Source organism: Cornus florida, unplaced genomic scaffold, assembly GCF_030987335.1.
Source record: "Cornus florida cultivar Cherokee Brave unplaced genomic scaffold, ASM3098733v1 CherokeeBrave_3.0.0_Hap2_Chr02, whole genome shotgun sequence".
Taxonomy (NCBI): Eukaryota; Viridiplantae; Streptophyta; class Magnoliopsida; order Cornales; family Cornaceae; genus Cornus; species Cornus florida.
The window spans coordinates 70,971,509-70,996,339 of record NW_026775572.1 but is presented as its reverse complement, the minus strand read 5'-3'; the positions used below and the strand labels follow the sequence as shown (position 1 = coordinate 70,996,339).

The window sequence follows — 24,831 nt, the reverse complement described above, 5'->3', positions numbered from 1 at the left end:
TAAGATGTGTTCAAAAGCTCCCATGAGACTTTGAAGTGGAGCTAAATGAGTAAAAAGAAAGGTGAAGACAAGTTAAATTGGGGAATTGCTGTCTGCTCTTTAAAGTGAAAGCCACCTAACTTAAAAAAATTGTTTAAAGACAATTTTATCTTGATGCTTTTCGATCAATATGGTTTAGACAATGATTTATTGATAATTGATTGGAAATTGATGAGATTGATTGCACACACACAATTAAACTTGTTAGATTGATTTCTAACTGTGTCATTAATATTTGCAAGTTAAAATTCATGTTATGATTATTTCCTAAGAATTGAAATTGACTGACTATTCTGTGGTGTCAAAAATTTGTGTTCATAGATATCTCTGATAATTCTTTAGAAATTTGGATCAGGTATGGACTTGAAAGACTTTGATAATTGCTCAATGATCTGTTTTTAGTTTTATTTTGTTTAAAAATTAAAAAAAATAATAAATGGAAAAACTAAAAAATTCAAAAAGATTTTTGATTTTAGATTATTAATTTTTTTTTAGTTTGATTTGATCATTGAGTGCTTTCACAAAGTTAAAGGAAAAAGTTCTGAAAAATTTCAAGTTAAGAAAACATACTATCCATTTCCTACCGGTCCCTCATTTCCCCTACCGGTTCAAAAGTGGTTCATATCCACGTTTTTGTCACTGCCCAGTGTGAACCGGTTCCCACTTTGGTAACCGGTTCCTGGCAGCGAGATTGAGCTTCAAAGATTCACTTTTTGCTCTTTGTTAGGTCATATTGCATAAACCCATTCTCTCTCTAGAGTACCCACTTTCTCTCTCTATATTGCTCACATATATTCACATCTTCAAATGCATTATTCTCATAATATTGTTGCTTACATTCAATCATATATTATGATCTTTGTGTCAACATCAAGAATTGAAGATTGAAGCTTGGAAGTTGAATAGAGTTTGTGGAGTTTAGGAGTTTTAGAAAATTAGAGATTGAGACTTGTTTGGGTTGTGATTGAAGCTTTGCTTGCTTTGATATTGGGTTGATTGTTAGGGTTTTGAATAATCAAATCAAGCTTGTCCAAGAACAAGTGTTGAAGTTCACACAAAGTGTTTGATAGAATTACTAAGAGAGTTGAAAGTTTCAAAGTGAAGAATTGTGTGAAAAATATGGCATCTCAATTACTCAAAGAAGCCAGAGGTAAAGAAATTGAGATTTCGGAAGCTCCCAAGCAAGCTAGAACTAGTATTGTCATCGTGATGCATGTGTGATAACACAATGGATGCAGAGCCTGATGAGGATGATGATAAGAATAATGGTGGAGAGTATTGATTTTCTTTCTGACATTATTTCTAGAGATACTAATGCCTCATATTTTGTCCTGCATCATGACATTACTTTTTGCTTAGTTTATACATTGTCATGACTTAATATTTTTGGATATTTTGTTTTGATTTTTAACATGTATTAACCTAATTCCTGTTTACTCAATTTTAGTAGTATTTCTCTCTGGTTATTTTGCTATTAATTTGTCAATTTTGTTCCAAAAATGGGGAACAAGGTTACATTAAGCGAGAGAAAATTTTTGGATAATTAATTCAAGGGGAGTTTTTAACTTGTTTTATTAAACTTTTACTGGTAGTTTTGCTTAATCCATGTGCAGGAATTCAGGTGAAATTTTGTCCAAGAGCTGAAGAGAACAGAGTTAAATTATTTTCGTATTTCCTTAAACAATTGTAATTTATTTTTCTGCTTTGGGTAGATTATACATTGTTTATAGGGTTTTGCCACAAAATTACTAAAGGGGGAGATTGTGAGATATATTTTTGTAAATTAGCATATTTCGGTAACAAAGCAAGTCCTAGTCGAGTTGTAATTTTAGTTACCATATCCGGCTTGATATCGACTGTGGAATTCAGAGCTTGAACAGAAGAAGAAAGTACTGTTAATCATCGAAAAGGGAATAACAACACATTAGGACATCGTTTCCCACTTAGGACACAATTACCTACATGGTATATGTTCAGAGTTACCAAAATACAGAAAATCCAAGTTTCAGTTGGATTCTGTCTAGGGAACCGACAGGAGAATCTTTGAATCAGTAGCCAACTTTAGTTCATAAAAGATTTGTTCACTACTAACTTTGAACCGGTTGCACATTTGGGAACGGATAGCTAATGTACGTCAGAAAGGCTTCTGACCTTTTTGAACCGGTAGTAAATTTGGGAATCAGTAGCAAAAGTCCATCTTGAACCTGTAGCAAATTTGGGAACTGGTAGCAAGAGTCCTGACAGCATTAGAACTTTCAGTTTCCTGTTCTAATTGTTTCCTTTTTTATCCCAATCTCCTTCCAAGTCCTATACATGAAATTTCTTTTATTTTATGAAGGAATAGGACTTTGCAAACCTCTATATAAACCATGTCATATACATTGGTTTTTTTGGGAAGAACAGCTTTTGTAATACAAATTCATTATTTTTAAAAGCCTTAGGGAGTAAATCCCTCTCAGAAAATCAAAGTTGATTTTTCTGTTGTCTTCCTAGAACATACACATATACACCTAGTTAGGTTAGAGTTGTGGAGTTCAAGTCCTGATCGTGATTATACAGTCGTATTAACATTGATCAGATGAAGTAGATCTTCTTCTACATCATTCAGACGATTGAAGAACAGAAGTAAGCACAGTCACACTTTGAAAGGGTTGGAGCATTTGTGGAGTGCTGTCTAATCTACCTACTACTCTTCTACAAATATTAAGTGTAAGCTTGAGGTCAAGTTGCTGTTGGACGGGGAGTCGTAAAGCCAGAGGATCGTCAGCGGTTGGTTTAGTGTAGAACGATAGGGTGTGAGCCAGAGTCAAAGTTCGGTATACTTTGTTTCAAGCATAGTGGATTGGTTTACTTTGGACTGTACAGTCCACAAGGTTTTTCCCATAACAGTTGACATATTTTATCAACTGGAGTTTCCTCGCTAAAATCCTTGTGTCATCTCTAACTTTATACTTTGCATTATTTTATCTATATGTGGTTAACTGTTTAATTGCTAAACTATAATATAAGTAAAATGGTTAAGGACACAGATCTGTTTTACAAAACAAGCAAAAACTTTCTAAGTAATTTTCGCTGCGTATGACTCACACCCGCCATAGGTTGGATAAAGTGGGGACTAATTGGACTTTGGTAGTTTGTCTACTAGTTTTCATTCCATACGAACTAGCCAAGTGGGACCCGTAAGAAAAAGTCAGACCCGACTTGCTCGGTTTGCAATTTTAAACATAAAAACCATAAGGAAAATGATACTTACATCAAAGTGTTGAGCCTATTTGTCTAACTGAGTCTATGTGGCTGTCTACGTTGACATGTCAATTCACAAAATTCAATAATTCTAAGGTTCTCTCTCTTCCGTTTTTTCCTCTCCATTATCATCTTCATCGAATAAGGAAACCAATCTCTCTTTCATCAATTTTTCTCTTTCCTATCTTTCCCCTTTTTTCTCTCATTTTTATCTTCTTCGCCGCAATAAAGTACAATTTGTCTCTTCCATTAGGCACCTCAACCCTGTTTCTCACACCACCAGAACTGATAAACCGATGATGAAAAGTACTAAATGGATAGAACACCATCACAACATATATAGAGATTCAAATTTCTAAGTATTTTAGTAACTTTTTATGATGAGAAATCTGATTAATTATTTTTGATAAATAAAAATAAAAATAAAAATTATATTGAAGAGAACTGATGTTAATGGAATCAAAAATGGTTTTGTGAGTATTATCCGTTGATTTTTGAGAGAGACTGTATGTACAGTCTTTCTGGCACCATCTATCTCACTAAAATTTTATCATCCTTTGTTTTTTCCTAAATTTTATCATCTTATTCTTTAAGTATTAGTACTAAAACTATGAAACCCAGAAGGGTTTTTTCTTAATTCTCTCTAATTATGTAAACAAAATTTGAATGGTAGGAAAAAAAGCAGAGATTAGATATACTAACATAGTAGGAGTTGACTGGGATCTTTTGTTTTTTATTGGGTATATCTTATAAATATTTGTTTTTAATTTTCTATTTTTAATTATCATAAAATTACTTTATTTTTTCAAATCAAAAAAACCATCAATTTAATGGAAACCATGAGTTTTTTCTCCATGTGCAATCTTCAAACTCAAATTTTTCTGAGTCCCCATAGATCTAAGGAAATAATAAAACCCTAATAAAAAGTTATGTTTCAAGTTATGTTTCTTAGCTATTAAGAGTGATATAGGTGGATTGAATTAACTTTAGATAGATAAAAGAGATGAGGATGGAACAAAATGTTATCGCCGGCAAGAATTCTGCTACAAAACTGAGACATAAGTGGTCGGAGATCAAGTCTCTTCTCTTCCGAAGTTGAAGCGAGGGGAATAACTTGTATAATGTCCCCATAAACATAATATAAAAAAGTCTTTGTAAAACTTTGACAATTAGGCTGCCACATGAAAAGCCTCATAGATTCTTCCTAACAAATATATCTAATCTTTCTATCTGAGTATCACTACGTATTCAAACCATAAATGCAAACCTGTCCTGACTCACATACCATCTGTAGTATGATTCTCTTATCAAATCTCAGTACGCTTGCACATGTACTTCCACTTTGGAGACTCAAAGTAAATAGAAAATTACAACTCGAACGGATATGTTCTGACGTCGAAATTAGTCAATTACAAAATTATGTATCTCAAAAAACTTACAGAGAAGGTGAGCACCATCCTTAATGAAAATTACCTACTATGGATTGTGTCAATATCAATGTGAATGTATCATTTTATAAAGATACTCCAAAACAAGGGCTGATTGGTGGTTAAAGATAACAAGGGCTTAATTTAAAATCCTGCTATATTCCATTTCCATTAATTTATTTATCTAGATATAGCAGAGGCCTTTTAGTGTTGCTCTATGTAAAGTTAAGTAATGGGGTTCCAGAATGTTATGTTTGAGTGTGACTTTGAAGTTGTTAGATGTCTATTCTTCATCCTCACACAAGCCCTAACAAGCTTGTAACTATTATGGAAGACGCCGCGTATGGGGTGAAGTGCAAAAAATACCCCTGTAGTTTTAAAAGTTTGCAAATAACATTCAAATCCCACCCCTACCTATAGTATGTAAAATGAGTTTTGACATTAAAAAGTGGCATGTGCGGGTCGTGTGACCAAAAAATCATCTTTAATACCAATTCTACCCTTTTGCACTTCCCAAATTACCCCTCACTCATTTGGGAATGACAACACATTCTCCCAAAATGGGATTGCTTATGTAGAGAGTGTTTTTGTTGTCAACTCTATAATCCCTCAAACAGAGCAAGCCATTACAACAACCCACTAAAATTGGTTGTTTCTTGGAAAAGTTAAATTTGTTTCTAAACCTCAATCGCCAGTGAGGCCGATCAACATAATTAGAGTCATCACCAAGCTTAAACTTGTAAAAAGAACCTTTATCCCAAACCATAATATGGGTCACGTTTGATCAAGCAAGACAAATTTTAGTAAAATAAAGGTCTTAAGAGATATGTATTGCTAGGTTTTAAAAACACGCCTGCAATTCAAGATGGTCTTTGTTGGAAGCCTCAAAAGAATATCAAATACGATGGAGGAGAGGAGACCAACAACAGTGGTTTACTTTTCTTCTTCATTGCAATTGCTTGAAAGGGTCATCACTCCAGTACTTGTATATCTGCGTCTTCTTCTGCGCCTTTCCATGGCGTGATGTTTTGTCGCAGTAGAAAAACCCTACCACCGAAAACCTACCCTTTTAGCTATTAGTAATAGAAAACTTAGCTTGTAAAACTAGGACAAGGACTTCTCCGTAATTTATTTCAAAAGGAAATCAGAATTGTACAAAAACTAGAAGTTTCCTTTTTAATCCTGCCATAGGTTGGAGAAAGTGGGGACTAATCAACCTTTGGCAGTTTATCTGCTAGTTTTTCATTCAATATGAACTAGCCAAGTGTGACCCGTAAGAAAGAGTTGGACCCGACTTGCTCGGTTTGCAATTTTAAACATAAAAACCATAAATGCAAACCTGTCCTTACTCACATTCCATCATTCTCTTATCAAATCAAAGTACGCTTGCACACATAGTTCCACTCTCGAGACTCAAAGTAAATAGAAAATTACAAAGTGGTCCATAATACTCCAAACGGAACTTTGCTCCGATCAAAACGAAGCCATAATTTGTTTCTGAACCTCAATGGCAAGTGAGGCTGATCAACATAATTAAAGTCATCTCCATAATATAGGTCACGTTTCATCAAGCAAGACAAATTTTAGTAAAATAAGGGTCTTGAGAGATTATATATTGCCAGGTTTTACGAACGCACCTGCAATTCAAGATGGTCCTTGTTGGAAGCCTCGAAAGAATATCAATGACGATGGAGGAAGGGAGATCAACATAGAGGTTTGCTTTTCTTTATTGCAATTGCTAAAAAGGGTCATCACTCCACTACTTGTACATCTGCGTCTTCTTGTGCGTCTTTCCATGGCGAGTTGTTTAGTCGCGGTCGCAAAAACCCTATCACGGAAACAAACTGAAGTATTATTCTCTTGTTCATCTCTACACACCCTTTTAGTCTTAATGAAGCTTTTAGAACTTACGAAAAATTACATATAAGTGTTGACGCTAAAATCGGCTCCTAAAATCCGATTCTAAATTGATATAGTGCGGGTGTGCCAGAACCAATTATATGGTTGGAGTGTGAGTTGTCAACTTGCAGTCTCTTTGAGAATATTGACTATCAGGCGATGCGAGGAAAAAGAGAACAAATATAATTCCTCTTTGAGTTCTAATTGCCTTAATTAAAAGGACTTTATCAGTGAATAATATATAGTAATAATATGAGAATAGAAAGGGGAGAAAATATAGTTATAGAAAGTGATAGGGAGAAGAGATAGGGAGAAAGAGATATGGGGAGAGAAATAGAACAAGACTGAAATAGAGATGGGGAGAGATAGAGATACCAAGGATGCTATTTGAGGAAAATGCTTGAGAAAGCAAACAAAATAATAAATTGATTCTGAGGGTGTTGAACCACTTACAAAGCATGCCTATAGCATTATTTATAGAAAACTACGTAAAACAAACTCCTATATGCAAGTATTTTACTTGCATTACAACTCTATCACTTAATCAACTATTAATTCAAAATAAACTAATCATATAGATAACATAATTATGCAACTAAAACTAACTAAAAGATAAGTCTTAAAATAATGATCTTTATCCACAACTTATTTAAAATATTCTTCCCATCTTTGCATGCAATTTCAACTTCAATCTATGTGGAATATTACCCTTCTCTACTGTCACGTCATCAATACAAAATTTACCAAAAAGGGTGTCAACAATGCCCCCCAATTTTAAATGCCTTATCGGCTGTCGGCCACCCAAGCCGATAAGATATTTGAAATTTAAAGTATATTGGAAGGAAATTTTAAACAAAGGCTACGCTAATCACTTGGAATCAGATTGCAAATCAATGAGCTCCAAAGCTTTATTTCTTCCGAATCACCTTTAAGATGATCTCTAATTTATATTAGCCAAATCTGCCGATTTAGGCTTCTTACTAAATTCTCAGAAAGTTTGCCGATATCGTCTGCCCATAAACCTAGGAAGGACTTGCCCCCATGCATTTTCTAACTCTATTAGCAAATCATGATCATGATCGGCAGGGATTAAATTGTTATGAAACGCCATTCTAGCCGATCTGCCTATTATCTCTATAACATTGTACTAGGACGGAGTTTTCTTAGCTGATTTCCTTTCTGCCAATTTCGCATTCAGCTCTATCAGCAGGACTATATCACGCCTAAAAGTCCATTTATCGGCAAGTATGACTTCACTATAATTGGCAGGAGTCGAGATATGTTATAGAATAACCTTTGCCGATTTTACATTCGACTCAATTGGCAGGACTGCATCATGCCCAAAAGTCCACTGATCGGCAAACATGACCTCACTATAATCGACAGGCTGAAATGGAGCATATGGATTGACTAACTTTTGTTGGGGGTTTACAATCACATGCCCCCCGGCAGTCGCTGGTTTTTTAGCCGATTTTCTTTTAGCCGATTTTGCCTTAGCCGATTTTCTTTCAGCCGATTTTGTCTTAGCCGATTTCTTTCAGCCAATTTTGCCGCAGCAGATTTTCTCAACTGAGCTCTAAGTAACCTTTTGAAATTAACATCGGCTAGTTTTTTCCTTCTTTTCTTAAAATTGAGCTGAGGACAGCGAGTTAAAACAATTCTTTCAACTGATGATTGTTTTTGCCGATTATTAAATGTCACAATCGGCAAAGAATTCTGGTACATAGGCCACTTTGCTTTCAGCCGATTTGTACCCTCCCATTCATTAGTAACATGCTGATAGCTTTTCCAACTTTGTTGTTGATAAGTCATCTATTGTGACTGATTTACTGCCTGCCGATAAGCGGCTGCTGAAACTTGCCGATAATCAGCAGTGGGTAACTGATAATATTCTGGCAAACTTTGCTTCCGATTTTCTGGTAAAATTTCATGTCGAGATCGGTAAGACTAGCCAATTTCGGTACTGGTTATCGGCAGCCCCTCATATAATAGAGGTTGTGATACAGGGGTGCATGATGATTTACCACTTGGTCAGGATAAGGTTTCCTGTACACAGGCTGAGCACGTTTACGCCCTTGAGTTACCTCGGCCTGGATAAGCTAAGCTATTAATTCTTTAATCTTCTGATCAATCTCCCACATTTCTTGTTGTTCTCTCCGAGGGGGAATCGGCATAACTGGTGGGTGTTGTATTTGAGCCATTAATGTTTTCATCCTCTGTTTAAATTCTGGCCAACTTTCTTGCTGATTGGCCATCGACTGCCCCTCGAGTACCGAAGATTGTGATACGGGGGTAACATGCTGATTTACCACTTGTCGATAATCGGTTGATGGCGTCTGCTGATAATCGACTGCTGAAAGTTGCCGATAATCAGTGATTGTTGGCGTCTGCCGATAATCGAATGTTGGCGTCTGCTGATAATCGATTATCGGTATTTGCCGATAATCGATTGTTGGAACATGCAGATAATCGACTGCTGAAACTTGTCGATAATCGGTGACTGTTGGAACATGCCGATAATCAGCGACTTCTGGAACATGTCGATAATCAGTGACTGATTGCTGATAATTGTCTGGCCAACCATATGGCCGATTAGAATATTGGTACATCGGCTGATTTGACTAATTAGAATATTTGTATGTCGGTTGAGAAGCCGACTGCATATTTTTACTATAAATTACTCACCTAGTAGGGTCCCACCGGGCGTGCCAAAAATGTTGACGCTAAAATCGGCTCCTAAAATCTGATTCTAAATTGATGTAGTCCGGGCGTGCCAGAACCAATTATATAGTTCGAGTGTGAGTTGTCAACTTGCAGTCTCTTTAAGAATATTGACTATCAGGCGATGCGAGGAAAAAGAGAACAAATATAATTCCTCTTTGAGTTCTAATTGCCTTAATTAAAAGGACTTTATCAGTGAATAATATATAGTAATAATATGAGAATAGAAAGGGGAGAAAATATAGATATAGAAAGTGATAGGGAGAAGAGATAGGGAGAAAGAGATATGGGGAGAGAAATAGAACAAGACTGAAATAGAGATAGGGAGAGATAGAGATACCAAGGATGGTATTTGAGGAAAGTGCTTGAGAAAGCAAACAAAATAATAAATTGATTCTGAGGGTGCTGGACCACTTACAAAGCATGCCTATAGCATTATTTATAGAAAACTACGTAAAACAAACTCCTATATGCAAGTATTTTACTTGCATTACAACTCTATCACTTAATCAACTATTAATTCAAAATAAACTAATCCTATAGATAACATAATTATGCAACTAAAACTAACTAAAAGATAAGTCTTAAAATAATGATCTTTATCCACAACTTATTTAAAATACTCTTCCCATCTTTGCATGCAATTTCAACTTCAATCTACGTGGAATATTACCCTTTTCTACTGTCACGTCATCAATACAAAATTTACCAAAAAGGGTGTCAACAATAAGTCATCAGACCTATAATTAGGTGTGGGACTTGATCCTAAGTTAGATAGTTAGGTGTGGGATGCATTATTGGATTGAATGTTTTAATTCCTATCCTATAATTTTAATTTGATTGGATTCGGATTATAATCCATATCCGATTTGTTAAGCTAACGGATTATCGAATTATGATTAATATCGGATTATAGGATTTTTTTTTTTTTTTTTTTTTTTTTTTTTTTTGCAATCCATATTCAGATAATTGGATCAAATTCATATCAGAATGACATGTCTAGGTGGCACTAACCCGCCCAAAAAAAGTATGGTCGTGAGCAAAATACTTGGTGTAACAAGGGTCATTTGTCCCACATCAGATCCGGATGAGAAAGTGAATGGGCATAAATGGGTAGGTATATAGTACTACCCAACAGTTTGAGCTTTTGAGTAAATGGGTAAGCGTCCAACCGTTACAATTGGTATTAGAGTAAGATCTAGTTCTTCATTCGGTACCACGCCGAGCACCCGGCCTAAAAGGCGTCTGGGTGAGCCACCCTAGGTAGGCAGGGTGACCCGATCATAAGGAGAGTGTTACGAGTTTGGGTGGGAGAAAATGTAATAATGATCATTTGTCCCCCATCGGATCCTGATGAGAAAGTAATTGGGTATAAATTGGTGGGTATGCAGTACTACCCAATAGTTTGAGCTTTTAAGTAAATGGGCAAGCGCTCACCTGTTACACTTGGGACTATACAACTAAGTTTAAAGTTTAAAATCCAAATTTATTTTGGACAAGATTTGGACAAAGGTTTTACTAACCCAAACCACCCGAAATATATATATATATATATATATATATATATATTGTTATTTTTGTTTATATAAAATAGAGTTAAAACTATATTATCTAATATTTACGTAATTTTGACACAATTGCTTTAAAATTTAAAAAATTAAAAAAAATTTATTGCAATTAAATTTTAGTTATGGAAACAAAATAATAAATAATATTAAATTTTGAATTATTTCAACATTCTAATAAGAATAATTTTATTAAGTCTCAAAAGTTTTAATTACCCAAAGTCGCAAAAAAACCATACCTGGTAGATGCTTTTATTTTATTTATTTATTTTTTTTTTTTGCAATGTTTATTTATTAGTAGAATATTACCAGTTGGAATGACGCAAAAAATTTGAAAATTTCGTGCAACCCATGCAGTATGGCACGAGTTGAGATGTTACCGATTCCTCGAAACTTGAGTTTGGCATAAGCAAATGTGTTAGAACCTTAGATTTAGCATGGGCTAACCCATTGGCCAGCCCAACCCGTTGAAGTCTTGCCCCTAGCTATATTGCAGCCGGTGATGATAAAACTCCTATTTATCAGGACATTAAACTTAGTACAAGTGTCGTGTTGTTTTGTCGCAGTAGAAAAATTCTACCACGGACAGGTTGATTATTCTCTATCAGTAATAGAAAACCTAGCTTGTAAAACTAGTCAAAGTTGTACTAGGATTTATTTGGAAAGGAAATCAGAATTGTAAAAATCTAGAAGTTTCATTTTTAATCCCGTAAAGTACAGACTTAGGCAGTTTGCATTACTAGTTTTTTCAACATCAACTAAGAAGTGCAACAGGTAAGAAAAAGTTGGACTGGTAGGACTTGCCAGTTTGCAATTTGTTAATGCACACTTGTCCAACCAAAATTACAACCGTGCAATGTCTCCTCACTCACATACCATCTCTAATATAGTTCTCTCATCAAATTTAAGTATGATTGCCCATTTAGTTCCGCTTTCGACATCGAGATTCAAAAAGTAAAAAAAAAAAAATTACAACTCAAGCGGATAGGTTCTGACATCGAAATTAGTCAATTAGAAAATTATATATCTCAAAAAACTTACAAAATGTGAACACTTTCCTTGATGAAAATTACCTACTATATTGTGTCAATATCAATTTGAATGTATCATTTTATAAAGATACTCCGAAGCAAGGGATGATTGGTGGTTAGAGATAACGAGGGCTTAATTTGAAAGTCTGCTATATTCTGTTGGAAACGGGGACATTAAAAACATAAATTTTGGATGAAATTTGAAATAAATTGTTTGCGGATCTATAAATGAGCGCATTCATCTCCGCAAGGAGATGAACGTGGCATATTTACTTTTTCAAATCCGTTTCCGGGTGAATAAGAAATTAGCTCCAAAGTAAGGTATTTGATAAGCCTAAATGGGTTTTACAAAATGTGGGAAATGCTTGTCCCACATCGGAAAAATATTAAAACCAATTTGAGTTTAAATAAGCCAAGTATGGGATTTGGGTTTGGCCCCAAACCAACTATCGCGCGTGCCACCCGCCCGATTCGAGCTGGGGCTGAAAACTTTAATTTTTTATTAAACAAAATTGGGCTTGTGTGTTGGATTTTAATTTTATTTATGCTGGGCTTATTCAAATAGGCGAAATTAGGCCTATGGTTTAATCAATTCTCAGTTTCTTTTCAAAAGGGTTGCACCCATTCTATTTAAACTGAATCATTGCATTCAGTTTTAACCACCTAACCTCAACCATCACAACCCATGCAGGTGATGGTTCAAGCCACCCAAAAAGGCACCATGATGCCTATATAAACCCCCCTTGGGTTCATTTCAGAGCACACCAAAAATTCGAAGAATTCTTCTCTTCTTCTGAATTTTCTTCTTCCTCCTTCTCTCTCTAGTCTGTGGGTTCGAGCCCCAGTCTTTAGGTTTGAGTCCGAGTTCAAGTTCCAGTTCGAGTCAAAAAGTACTATACCGAGCCGGTTCGCCTATTCCTTTGGTTTACAATACTACTACCGAGGGAAGCCAAGTCGTTATATCCTGGTAGATAGACGCCATTAAGTCCGTTAGCACCATAGCGAGGCGAATCTGTCTTAAGGATATAAAATCAAATTCTAGTCTCGACTTTAAATCAGGTTCCTTTATTTTATAGTTTTATTTTATTATATTAAACTATATATTATAAGAAATTACAGACCATAATATATTAAACTATATATTATATTAAACTATATAATAATTTTATATATATATATATATATATATATATATATATATTTATTTATTTATTTATTTAAACACCATATTTTAACATAATATTTAAATAAATAATATTATAATATATGGTATAATTAGACCATATTTTTGGACAACAATCTTAAGATAGATTTTGCTTATAGTATAGTTTAATTATTTAAATATTGTTGTTATTTTATTTCTGTAAATTTGATTGTGATCTGTATATTTTATATATAACAGACGAATGGCAAGTACAAGTACTACTATGCCTAATGTTTCCGTCAGTCATGGGGAGAAGCCCGAAAAATTTATGGTTAAGAAATTCAACTCAGAAAAGAGATTGGACGTGAATAAATTTTATCGTTGCAACTTTTATAGTTGAAAGAGAGGCGTGGAAGACAACCAAGTTGATTATCCAAGACGACGTGCAAGAGTTTAAATTTCAAGTTAGTAAGGTAAATAGTGAAATCTCATTAGTTCCAGATGAGAAAAAATAATTTGATTTTAGTGACGCTTTTACTGATACCGTCAAAGTGGTCCTTGTTAATAATCCAAAATCAAGTGATTGAGATTTTCCAAAAAGAATCTGTTTGACTTCCATTCACGTTGAGCAACAAATCTTATTATCCAACACCAAAGAGGGCATATACTCATGTAATACTGTGAATGAGCCATCATCTTTCTTACCTTTGCTTAAGAAAGTGGCCTTTCAAGCTCTGAAACAAAAGATTTGGATGACTTTGCATTGTTTACATGTGATGGTCTGGTGGAGTTTGGAGTTAGTGTTGGAATTATTGTTGGATATGTACAAAGAGCAACTCATCATGAGTCAAGCAACCATCAAGCAATCGCATGCTTGTTACAAGACTGTTGAATGAGTACTGCGTTGATTTGAGGACGAGTTTTTTCTAAAGTGGAGGGGACTAATATAGGACAGTTTTGGGAGGTTTATATCATTTTTATTTTTTAATTTTAGGAAGTGTAATTTTAGATTTTTTAATTCCCTTTTACCATTAGTTTTTTTATATTTTTAGTTTACTAAATTAATTAGTTTCTTTTATGCTATTAGGATTTTATTTATTATAAATACAATGAAGTGTGAGAGTAGAATATTCAATCAATTTTATCAATAATATTTCAGAATTCTTTATGAATTATTTTTAGTTTGTGGATTCAAGATAACCCAGAGTGGTACGATGAGGGGAAGAGTATAAGTAATTAGAGTGTATAGATGCAGCCTCAAAAGAGAAGATGGGTGAGTGAGTTGGGTTTTGACATCTAGTTCTATATTATCATTCTTAATACATAATAGTCCATTGACTAGTCTTAGAATTGGGTGAATAATGTATAATATTGTGTTGTGTGTGGATCAGTATGATCTTCATTTATGTTTCGGTGATGATGTGATGATGATATATGCTTCCACGATCTAAGATAAACAAGGGATTTAACTTTCAACAATAGCCGACCATGTATTGGGTGGGAGAGAGTTAAGATCCCTAACAATTCTGCACTAAAAAATCTACACCACAATCTGTCATTTTTTTCCTCTCTCTTTGAAGCTCTCCAACAATGGTTCTAGCATAAACTGATAATTAATGTAAACTCTGGAGTCTCGACAGTGGGACAGAGCTTCAATGCAAACATGGAGTAATTGTTATGTGAAGATAAGATCAATGAAAGGCTTTTCTTTGGTCACTTTCATGACAAGGTCTCCACCGTGTGAATTCCTTTAAGTGTTGTGGACCTGGTAGTTGGTTGTTCAACCACTCGAAAAAAAATAAGTGAATTCATTTAATTGTTGTGGACTTGAACCACCCGAAGAAAAATAAGTTTCATGTAGAAACTCTTCCCATCCTATCTTTTCAGAAACTTCAAAGGTTGTGGGAAATTTAGAGCTGCTCCTATGCCTGATTGATTAACAACTGGAATCTAAATTTGTTTAAGATAAATTATTGTATACAAAAATTGAAAATAAAGTTATAATCAAATATCAGTTGCCATAAAAATTTAATTGTTGTGGACTTGGTATTAACATATTGTATGGCTTATTATTTCCAATTGCCATAAAAATTTGATAAAAATTTGAGATAATTTGTCATGAAAATAAATGTTAGAATTCCTTCTCAAAATGTGAATATGACGTTGATGGAATGTGTGGAATTTAATTGTTGACTTGGCATTTGGAAGTATGAAACATTCATTCGGATGAAAAAGGGAAAAGTGTTTTGGAAAGCAAAAAAAAAATTGTTTTGGAGAAAAATGTTTTTTTTTTTTCAAAAAGTATTTGTGAAAAGTTGGACGTCTAAGAGTTGCCTAATGGTCCATGGCATTAGTGTGATTTAGAAGGGACTTGGAGAGATCCTAGCGTGGTTGAGCTACCTAGACTGGATACAACGCCTTGGAGTTGCCTTGTGGTCGTGGATAGTTAGTCAATTCTCCTCTCGTGATGCCTTGGAGTCGTCTTAGGTCGGATTGCAATAACGGTTTGAAAAGGTGAAACGATATTGTTTCAGAAATGGGGAGCGACATTGCATGATATGGCATATCATTGGCATATATTGTATACTTGGTAGTCAGATGACCTGTGTATGTATTTGTTGATATTATTGCTATTTTATTTGCTTCCCGATGCATGATCCCGTTCACTTGTCTTCTATTCTTTGTGTGAATTCACGGGATTATAAGAGGTGTGTCTTAGACACTTCCTACTGAGCGGTTGGCTCACCTTATTTTATTATTACATTTTTGGTCACGGGAAGGAAGTGGTGGACGACGCTCCTCCATAAGTTTGAATGGGTTAGTAGACTGTTTTGACATTTTTTGTATTTCTGATCCCAATTTTTTTTTTTTTTTTTTTTTTTTGAAGCCTTGGGATGGCACGTATATTATGTATCGACCTTAGAATTAATCACAGTGTCCTTAGATGACCTCGGGTTTGGGTAAGGACCCAGTGAACGATTCGGACCTCGTGTTCAAGTCATTACATTCTAGGTTTCCATGAACAAAAAAGAGAAACAGATCATGAGAATTAATTAATTAAATAAAAATAGAATAGAGATCAAATTCACCAACACGGCTGCCAAGAGATTGAGAGACTATTTATAGAGAGAAATTAATGAAAATCATTTTATAAGAAAGAGGGATTTAATTTTTAAAAAAAAAAAAAACAACTATTGGAAAAGACATGGCCGCAATCACAAGAATGTCCTCTGGTACCACAAGTCTTGAGATGAGCCTTATGAGCTCATAGTCGAAAACAATGGAGTTTAGGAACTTGGAGGACGTTTGACTTTTCAAAAAAAATAAGGTCATTTTGGATCATTAAAAAGTCTAAATAGTATTTTTATACACTTTGTAATTAGTTTGATAAAGTTACCAGTCAGAACTAATAGTTCGAAAAAGTTTACATATTTGAAAATATGCTTAATTAAGTAGAATTTTTTAAAATTTCCGTCTTTTTTTTTATTGAATTTTAAACAAGTAATATTTTATGCATTTCTTTTCCTCCATTTTCGTGGCCTCCCTTACTCTTTCTAAAGACCTTTTTCTCTCTCTATAATTCCAAACTTTTACGCTTGATTTCTCCCATTTTTATTTAGATTTAGACTTTGTTATTAAAGGCAAAGTTTACGAGCTCGACGAGAGCTTCAAGTTGATCGGATCTGATCTTCCATTGGACTACCTTGGGATTTCGAAAATTTGTGAAAAATTGACGCTTTGGCTTGATTTTGAGGTAGAAATCTCTAAATCTCAATTTCTTTGATTTAGTAAAATATCTCCCTTGTATTTACAATATGGCATGCTTAATTATGAAATGAAAATTTTCTACTAAATAAGTAATCAAGGTGTACATAGTGTACTTTTTGAAACTTGTTAGCAATTGTACTTTTCAGACTTGATTAATTGGTTTCACAGAATATATCTACTTATAATTACTCATAGCTCTCCAGTTATTTGAGTTGATTTTGTATCAAGGTAAAGAAAAAGGCTTAATGCAACTGCAACCCATATAGGTAAATATCATTACCTGATTGAATATCTTCTTTATTTTCTACAAGTTTTCCTCCACCTGTTTTTTAAATCCGGCTTTTGGGCATTTTTGCTCCTTGCATAGGAAGTCCTTGAAGTATTCTACTTTTTAATCTTTCTGGATTCTATCTATTTCTTCTCTACTTGTTCTTTTTCTGAAAAAAAGGAAGAAAGAAATGTAAATCTTTAGTATACTGATATATTTTATTTTCCTTTTTCTTTTTTTGCATTATTGTGCTTTTCTTTTCAATTTTCTCTTAGTATTTCTTTTTTGTTCTCCTAAGGTTGAAAACTTTTCAATTCAAGATAATTTTATATAATATTAGGCCAGGCACAACCAACTCCATCTACAAACAATGTATGGGGCTCCACAAAATATATATATATATATATATATATATATATATATATATATATATATTTCAATAGATAAATAAAGATGAGAAAATATTATGTTTAATTTAAGATAACTTGAAAGAAACTTTCATCATTATCAATACATTGAACATAACGCTCTAATATTACAATTAACCCTCAGAAATATGATAATTTTGCAAATAAGATAATGGTGTTGGCTAATGTTAACAACGTCATGAAATTATAGAAATTCCCTAATTTGTAGAACTACAAAAAACAAAAACTAAAAAAAGAAGAACCAAAACATCTTGAGAATGCTTATTTTTTAGTGTACCCTCTAATTGTTTCATGTTTACATATTGCAACAGTGCTACAAGAATCTGATATTTTTTTCTTTTTTAAATTACGAAAAAATAATTATTTAAAATCTGGTAATGAAAATAGTATTTTCAAAAGTTCATTCAATAAACTTACAGACGAATACAACATATGATTTTCTCTAATCTGATTTCTGTTAACCTATGAACTGAGCTTTCAGAGTTAAAACATATGTCCGGTCAATTTAGGTTGTACACCATTTTGTTTCAATTTTCTTCTATTTGAACTAGCAAACAACACTATGAAATAGCACTAAATTTTAGTGGATTCTAGTGGTTTAAAATGAGCAATGATAGCCCAAATTACTGGGTCATGAGTCGAGCTGCATAACCTATCCTTTCCTAAAAGGGTGGTGAGAGATTCGAGTTCAATGGTGGGCATTAACAAAAAAAAAAAAAAAATAATAGTTGATTTGGTTGATACCAATACATTTTTGCCGCAATTCGGTGATAAATGCAAAGTATAGAGGAGGTCATGATAATTTACCCTTTTTGAAATGAATGAAAAATGTGAATTCAATCTGACTTTTTTTATTTCCCACTGAAATATAACTAAAGAAGATCTGAATGAGCCATATAGCCAAACTGGCCACTCTCTCTCCACTAAAAATCAGAAGACTGAATAGCCCATTTAGCGAAAAAACATGGTCTACCTTGTTAAAGACTCTATTCTTAATTCCACCAAGCTAATAATATCATCTAGTCTATTCATTAGAAAAAAAAGGTAATATTGATGAAATTTGACAAAATTAAAGGCATTCACATGGTGTGGAGCCCTTATATTCATCAGTGTTCACATTGGAGAGGTTCAAAGAGAAACAGTCGTCCCATCCCATGTATGATCTGAATTTAATCGTAGCCGTTAAATTGTAAAGTAACAAGAAGAAAACCCTAAAACACAACATCAACATAGACCCCTCCACCAAGAGTACTCCTACGAACAGTTACGAGATTAGGTCTCTCTTCCCTCTCTCCATTGTCTGAAATTTCTCAACATTTTTGGTGTCAATTTTTAATAATGCAAGGTGCTAGTGATTCAACTGATCAAGGGTTTAAATAGTTTTTTTTTGTCAACATATCATGAAAACACTTGGATGATGGTCTGTTCCATTATTTGCAGTTGAGTTTGAAGCTTCTGCTAATATGACCTTATAGGGTTGGAGAGCTTAACCATTTGTTGGAATTGTCACGCATTGGAAGCTCTGTTCTTGTGCACTACTTTCTGTTCACACATTGGAAGCTCGATCTGTTCCGCCTTCATGACTCAAGAGTTGACTTCAATTACCATCAGCTTATGCTAAAACCACTGTTGGAGCTTCAGAGAGAAGAAAAAGAGAGAATAAATGGCAGACTCTGCTGTAGATTTTCTATTGGAGAACTTGATGCAGTTAATAAACTCTGACAAGGAATTGATCCTGGAAGCTTATAATCAGGACAAAGTAGTCATTGAGAAGGAACAAATCGAATGGGTTTACAGAGAGATCCATTTCCTGCGAAAGTTTCTAAAAGATTCGGAGGAGAAACGAGATGAACATGAAGAGCTGAAGAGGCTCGTGGTGAGGATTAGAGACTTAAGTTACAAGACAGAAGATATCATCGACTGGTTCCTACTCAAAGCTGCCGTCTTGCCACTGAGAGATGGAAGAAGCACGGCTTATGATTTTGATCTCCTCATCAGTACCTCATCCAAGAATGTTGTGTACAAGGCTTATAATATCTCTGCGAGCTTAGCAAATATTATAAAAGCTACTGGTTCTCTAAAGAAATGCAAGATAGAGGTAATGGGAATTCTCTCATGGCTTTGTGATCACATGGCTGACAAAATTCGTGATCGCTTTCGTGGTGTCACAGAAGAGATCAAGCCAATCGTAAAAGAGGCGATGAATATTATTATCTATGGATCGAGTCTAGGATGGCTTGAGACTAACGTGTCTGGTAAAGCTAAAGCCCACAACAAGGTCATTGGTCACCGGCGATTGTCCAGAGAAAAAAATTGTGAAGTTGATCACATCCTTAATACGCCCAGTATGGAAATTCTCGATGGCTTTGGCAGTATCATAGGAGATGTGACGAAAAAATTGAGCTTTCCGTATAGTTTGTGTAATAAAAAAATTGCTAGCCTTATTCCTTTGTCCATACAAAAAATTGGAGAATTTGATGACCTTCTTAATTCGTCCAGCAAGGAAATTCATAATGGCTTTGGCAGTATCATAAAAGAGATCAAGTCTATCATTGAAGAGGCGATGGACATTCATGAAAAGCGATCTGGAAAGGGACGGGATTTCAATTTTTCGCCCTACGGTGAGAAAATTAATGATATCGCTTTTCGATTGTCCCGAGCAAACGTTTGTTGTGAAGTTTTCCTCTGTCAAGTGTACGCTAAGGAACCTCGTGAAGTAGATCGCCTCTATGAATTGTCTGGAGTCTTTTTGAACCTTGCTAAAAAAATTTGGTTTCACGACAATGAAGACGCAAGTGATTGGCCTCTGTTTTGGTTGGCTGAAGACTATTATCTCTTGTTGAGTACGTATGAAGAGATGGTTGACTTGGCTGAGAAAATTGGTCCACGTAGCTTTCGCAGCATCACAGAAGAGATCAAGCATATAAATACAGTGGTGATGAAGATTTATGAGAAGGGATTGAGTGTCCCATGGATAAATTCTCAAATGACTTGTGAAATCCTTGTTAACCTCCTCAATTTGTCCATAAAGTTGGTGGACCTGGCTGAGAAAATTTCTAATAGCTTTGGCTGTGTCATAGAAGAGACTAATTCTATCAAGACAGAAGTGATGAAGATTTACCAAAAGGGTTTGAGACTGTCATGGCTTGAATCTGTTATGGGTGATGAAATCCATAAATCGTTTGGCATTGTCACGGAAGAGATAAAGTCCATCAGGAGAGAGGTGATGAAGATTTATGAGAACAATATGTATGGCATCAGAGTGTTGCGAGTCGAAAAGTCGTACTCATCAATACCCACCAACTTCACACTCAAGGAAGTCGTACTCAACGAAGAATTAGTAGTGGGTTTTGATGATGAAATGGAAACAATAATGGAGCTGCTTATTAGACAACATGATACGCAGCTAAAGATTATACCGATCATCGGAATGCCTGGACTCGGTAAGACCACTCTAGCCATGAAGGTGTACAACAATCCTCTCATTGAATATCAGTTTCATATTCGAGCATGGACCCATGTATCTCAAGCATACTGGAGGAGAGATTTGTTACTTAGCATTTTGAGTTCTGCAGATATCCAGCTTAAAGGTAAAATTGAAAAAATGAGTGACGAAGAGTTAGGTGAAGGATTGTACAAAAGCCTGAAAGGTAAGAAGTATCTGGTCGTCATGGATGATATATGGGAGATCACGGCCTGGAATGATATCAAAAGATATTTTCCAAATGACAAAAATGGAAGCAGAATCATATTCACTAGTCGGAATGGAGATGTGGCTTTAGCGTTGCCTGCTAATCCTCACTATTTGCGGTTTCTAAATTCAAATGAAAGTTGGGATTTATTAAGGCAGAAGGTATTTCAGGGAGGTTGTTGCCCTTGGGAGTTGATCGAAATTGGAAAGCAAATTGCCAAAAAATGTCGAGGACTACCACTTGCAATTGTTGTAATAGCTGGACTTCTCGCAAAGAAAGACAAGACACAAGATTGGTGGAGCCATGTTGCTGAAAATGTAAGTTCATGCATTGTTAGTGAACAAGAGCAATTCGTGGAACAATGCATGAACACACTAGCATTGAGTTACAACCACTTGCCTTATTACTTGAAGCCTTGTTTCCTCTATTTTGGAGCATTCCCTGAAGACTATGAAATTCCTGTTTTGAAGTTGATCTGGTTATGGATCGCTGAAGGATTTATAGTGCGAAATCAACAAAAAAGCTTAGAAGAAGTCGCGGAGGATTACATGATGGATCTAATTGATAGAAGTTTACTGATTGTTTCCAAGAAAAGGAGTAATGGTAGAATTAAAGCATGCCGTGTCCATGATCTGTTGCGTGATTTATGTTTGAGAAAAGCTCAAGAAGAAAAATTTTTCATGCGAGTTTCGAGGCATGAACCAATATTTTCTTCTTCCTCAAATCCTATGGCTACAAATCAGCGTCGCATTTGCATCAGTACTCGCATTGATTTTTTTACCATTGCTACTCTCTTTAATGGATGCGGTCATTCAAAGCATGGTGATCCAGAGGTTCGCTCTTTCTCTTCAACTACAGAGTTATCTATGTTTTATCTTGAATCCTTTTTTAGAGCCTTCAAACTTCTTAGGGTATTGAATATTTCATCCGTCAAAATTTCCTCCATTCCTGAAGGACTACAACTGCTAGTTCATTTGAGGTATTTATCAATTCATATTGACAGAGAATCTTTTTGCCCATCAATATCCAACCTCTTGAAGCTAGAAACCTTTATTATTGAAGGAGGACCAATAGGTTTTGTATCTTTCTCACATGATATCTGGAAGCTGGTGAAGTTGAGGCATTTGTATGCAAAGCGGTTTATTGAAATCCCTCATGTACCCAATGATGATGATCCCTTCATGTTGGATGACCTTCAGACTCTGGGCAAATTAGATCTTCGTGGTGTAGATGTGCAATTCTTGCGATTGATTCCGAATCTCAAGAAACTAACATGTTGTTTTACAGAGTCATTGGGTGGGAAAGATATCTTTCCTAAATTGGAGTTTTTAGTTCACCTTGAAAAACTTAATATAACTTACGGTGAATCCAAAGGATATCTTGCAAGATTTCCCCATCTAGATCAGTTTCCTCCAAATCTCAAAAGCTTAACTTTGTCAAACTTCCGTCTATCTTGGGAGGAAATGTCGACCCTTGGAAAATTGCCTAACCTTGAGGTTCTTAAATTATCATGCAAGGCCTTTGAGGGACCAAGGTGGGACACAAGTGATGGGCTGTTTCATAAACTCAAATTCCTGAGGTTTCAACGCCTTGACATCAAGCAATGGAATGCTTATAGTAGTCACTTTCCCGTCCTTCAGACGTTGGTATTAGATGATTGTAAACAACTCGAGGAGATCCCATCTGGTTTAGCTTATATTTTTACATTGGAGACGATTCGGCTCTGGTACTGTAGCAGCTCAGCAGCACACTCTGCCTTGCAAATTAAAGAACTGCAAAAAGAAGACGGATATGATGGACTTAAGATCCATATTTACCCTTCGAATTATGTGGGGGTTAATGATGATGACGAGGATGATGCACCTTGAAGCTGATTATGAGGATGACAGGAATGACATAGGATTCAGTCACTGAAATACTGGTATTCTCATAAAAATAATACTTTTACTGTGTCGTTTGTAATTTCAATGTTTTTTATCTTTTGTGATTTGATTTAGAATCAGAGTTTTACCATAGAATATGTTGCTTCAACATCCATTGAAATGCCCATGGATGCTCCAAATATGATTTCATTGTCTACACAAAGCAAACTGAATTCTATGATTGATTTTATGGTTCTTCTAAATTCTGACCCGAGGGTAATTGCTCAAAATTATTAGAAATTCATTCTCTTAAATGAAATTGCTTCATGCATCTCATAATTTGCATCACTTCAATAAATAATAGAATCTTAAATCATCATAATTTCTGTGTCATTAAGAATAGTTACTCAAATTTCTATAGGAATTCATTCTCTTAAAAAAAAAAAAAACTCAACAGCTTCATCCGTTTTATAGTTTGCATCACTTATAGAATCACAAGTCTTGTATCTGGTTGTATGTATTGATTCTAGTTATGGTCGAAGAATATGCTAAAATTTTGATTTTGAAAGTGGTCATTAGGGGAGCTCTGGTGCCTTTGAATGGAGCAGAAGAAAACAAGAAAAAAATAAAGGAACTTTGTTAAGCATAATGTTGTAATGTAATAAATGGAGAGGTATTGATTGTCGAGTGTGCACATTTAGAAAATTTTCAGTTATTATTTTGAGTTGATGATGCCCTAGTTATCAATTAAAGAGAAATCTCACTACAGTTGTTGCTAATGTCTAATGTTATTGCCTGGCATTGCCTTTTGGATCTTTATGTCATTTCCTTGGGTCTTTTGTACACCCATGACATTTACTTGCCTCTGGAAACATACTGAAATTCTGTTAGCATCAAGTAATACTCTTCGCTTGCTGAATGATCAATTGAACTACTATTATTTCATCTGTTGTTTTTGTGTTGACTCGATTTACAATCAATTTAATAAATATCAGACAAGGTCAACACCTTACACTTCAGGCCTACTACTGGATGTTGCTTGCTGAGTGTTCCCCGCACCCCAGTTTAGTGGCTAACATTGTTCAACCAAAGTAAGAAATGTGTTGGAAGGCTGATCCAATTTTTTCTTTTCTTTTCTTTTTTGGTAGCTACTGGTGTTGCCTGTGATGAGTTTTGCCTGATGCTCTCGCCTCAGTTGAGTTTTTCCTGATGAGTTCTGGCCTACTAGATGTTACTTGCTGCTTGCCTTTGCTGAATTGTCTGAGCTTACTGCTAATGATGGCGTTGGCCTTTGCTGAACTTTGCTGATGGTGTTGGCCTTTACTGCTGCTCTCTTTGATATATGCGGGAAACTAATTGATGCGCTAAATGTCAGTCATCTCAGTAATGATGCTTCTTTGTAGTAAACATTATATGTTACCCTTGTATATCTATTGATTGCCTGCTGGCTTCTCTTGTACACAGTAGCAATTTTTTTTTTTTTTTTTTTTTTTTTTTTTTTTTTTTTTTTTTCTTTTCTGGTGTATGGGTTGCTTGTCTTTGGTTTTCAAGGAGGAGATCTTTACATGTCATGTCAAAACAGCTTTGGATCTTAAGCCGATCATATGGATGTAGATGTATAGTTTCAGTTGACTATGACTGAAGTTGTTATTGTTCTTATGAAATTCTGTTTATTGGGTTTCTGTTGACACAAAAAAATGGCAGCCCTAGTGGCAGCCTCTTCAGCTCTGATGTGGAGCAATGA

General features: G+C 34.9%; 1 protein-coding gene across 1 annotated transcript; it reads left to right on the top strand.

Moving 5' to 3' along the window:
• The first annotated feature begins 16,587 nt into the window (after window positions 1–16,587).
• Window positions 16,588–24,579, top strand: LOC132295297 (putative late blight resistance protein homolog R1B-8). The gene is made up of 3 exons (XM_059793497.1): window positions 16,588–16,823; window positions 18,974–23,146; window positions 24,236–24,579. Exon 2 carries the CDS (start codon window positions 19,197–19,199, stop codon window positions 23,091–23,093), a length of 3,897 nt encoding a protein of 1,298 aa, XP_059649480.1. The 5' UTR covers window positions 16,588–16,823; window positions 18,974–19,196; the 3' UTR covers window positions 23,094–23,146; window positions 24,236–24,579.
• The last annotated feature ends 252 nt before the right edge of the window (window positions 24,580–24,831 follow it).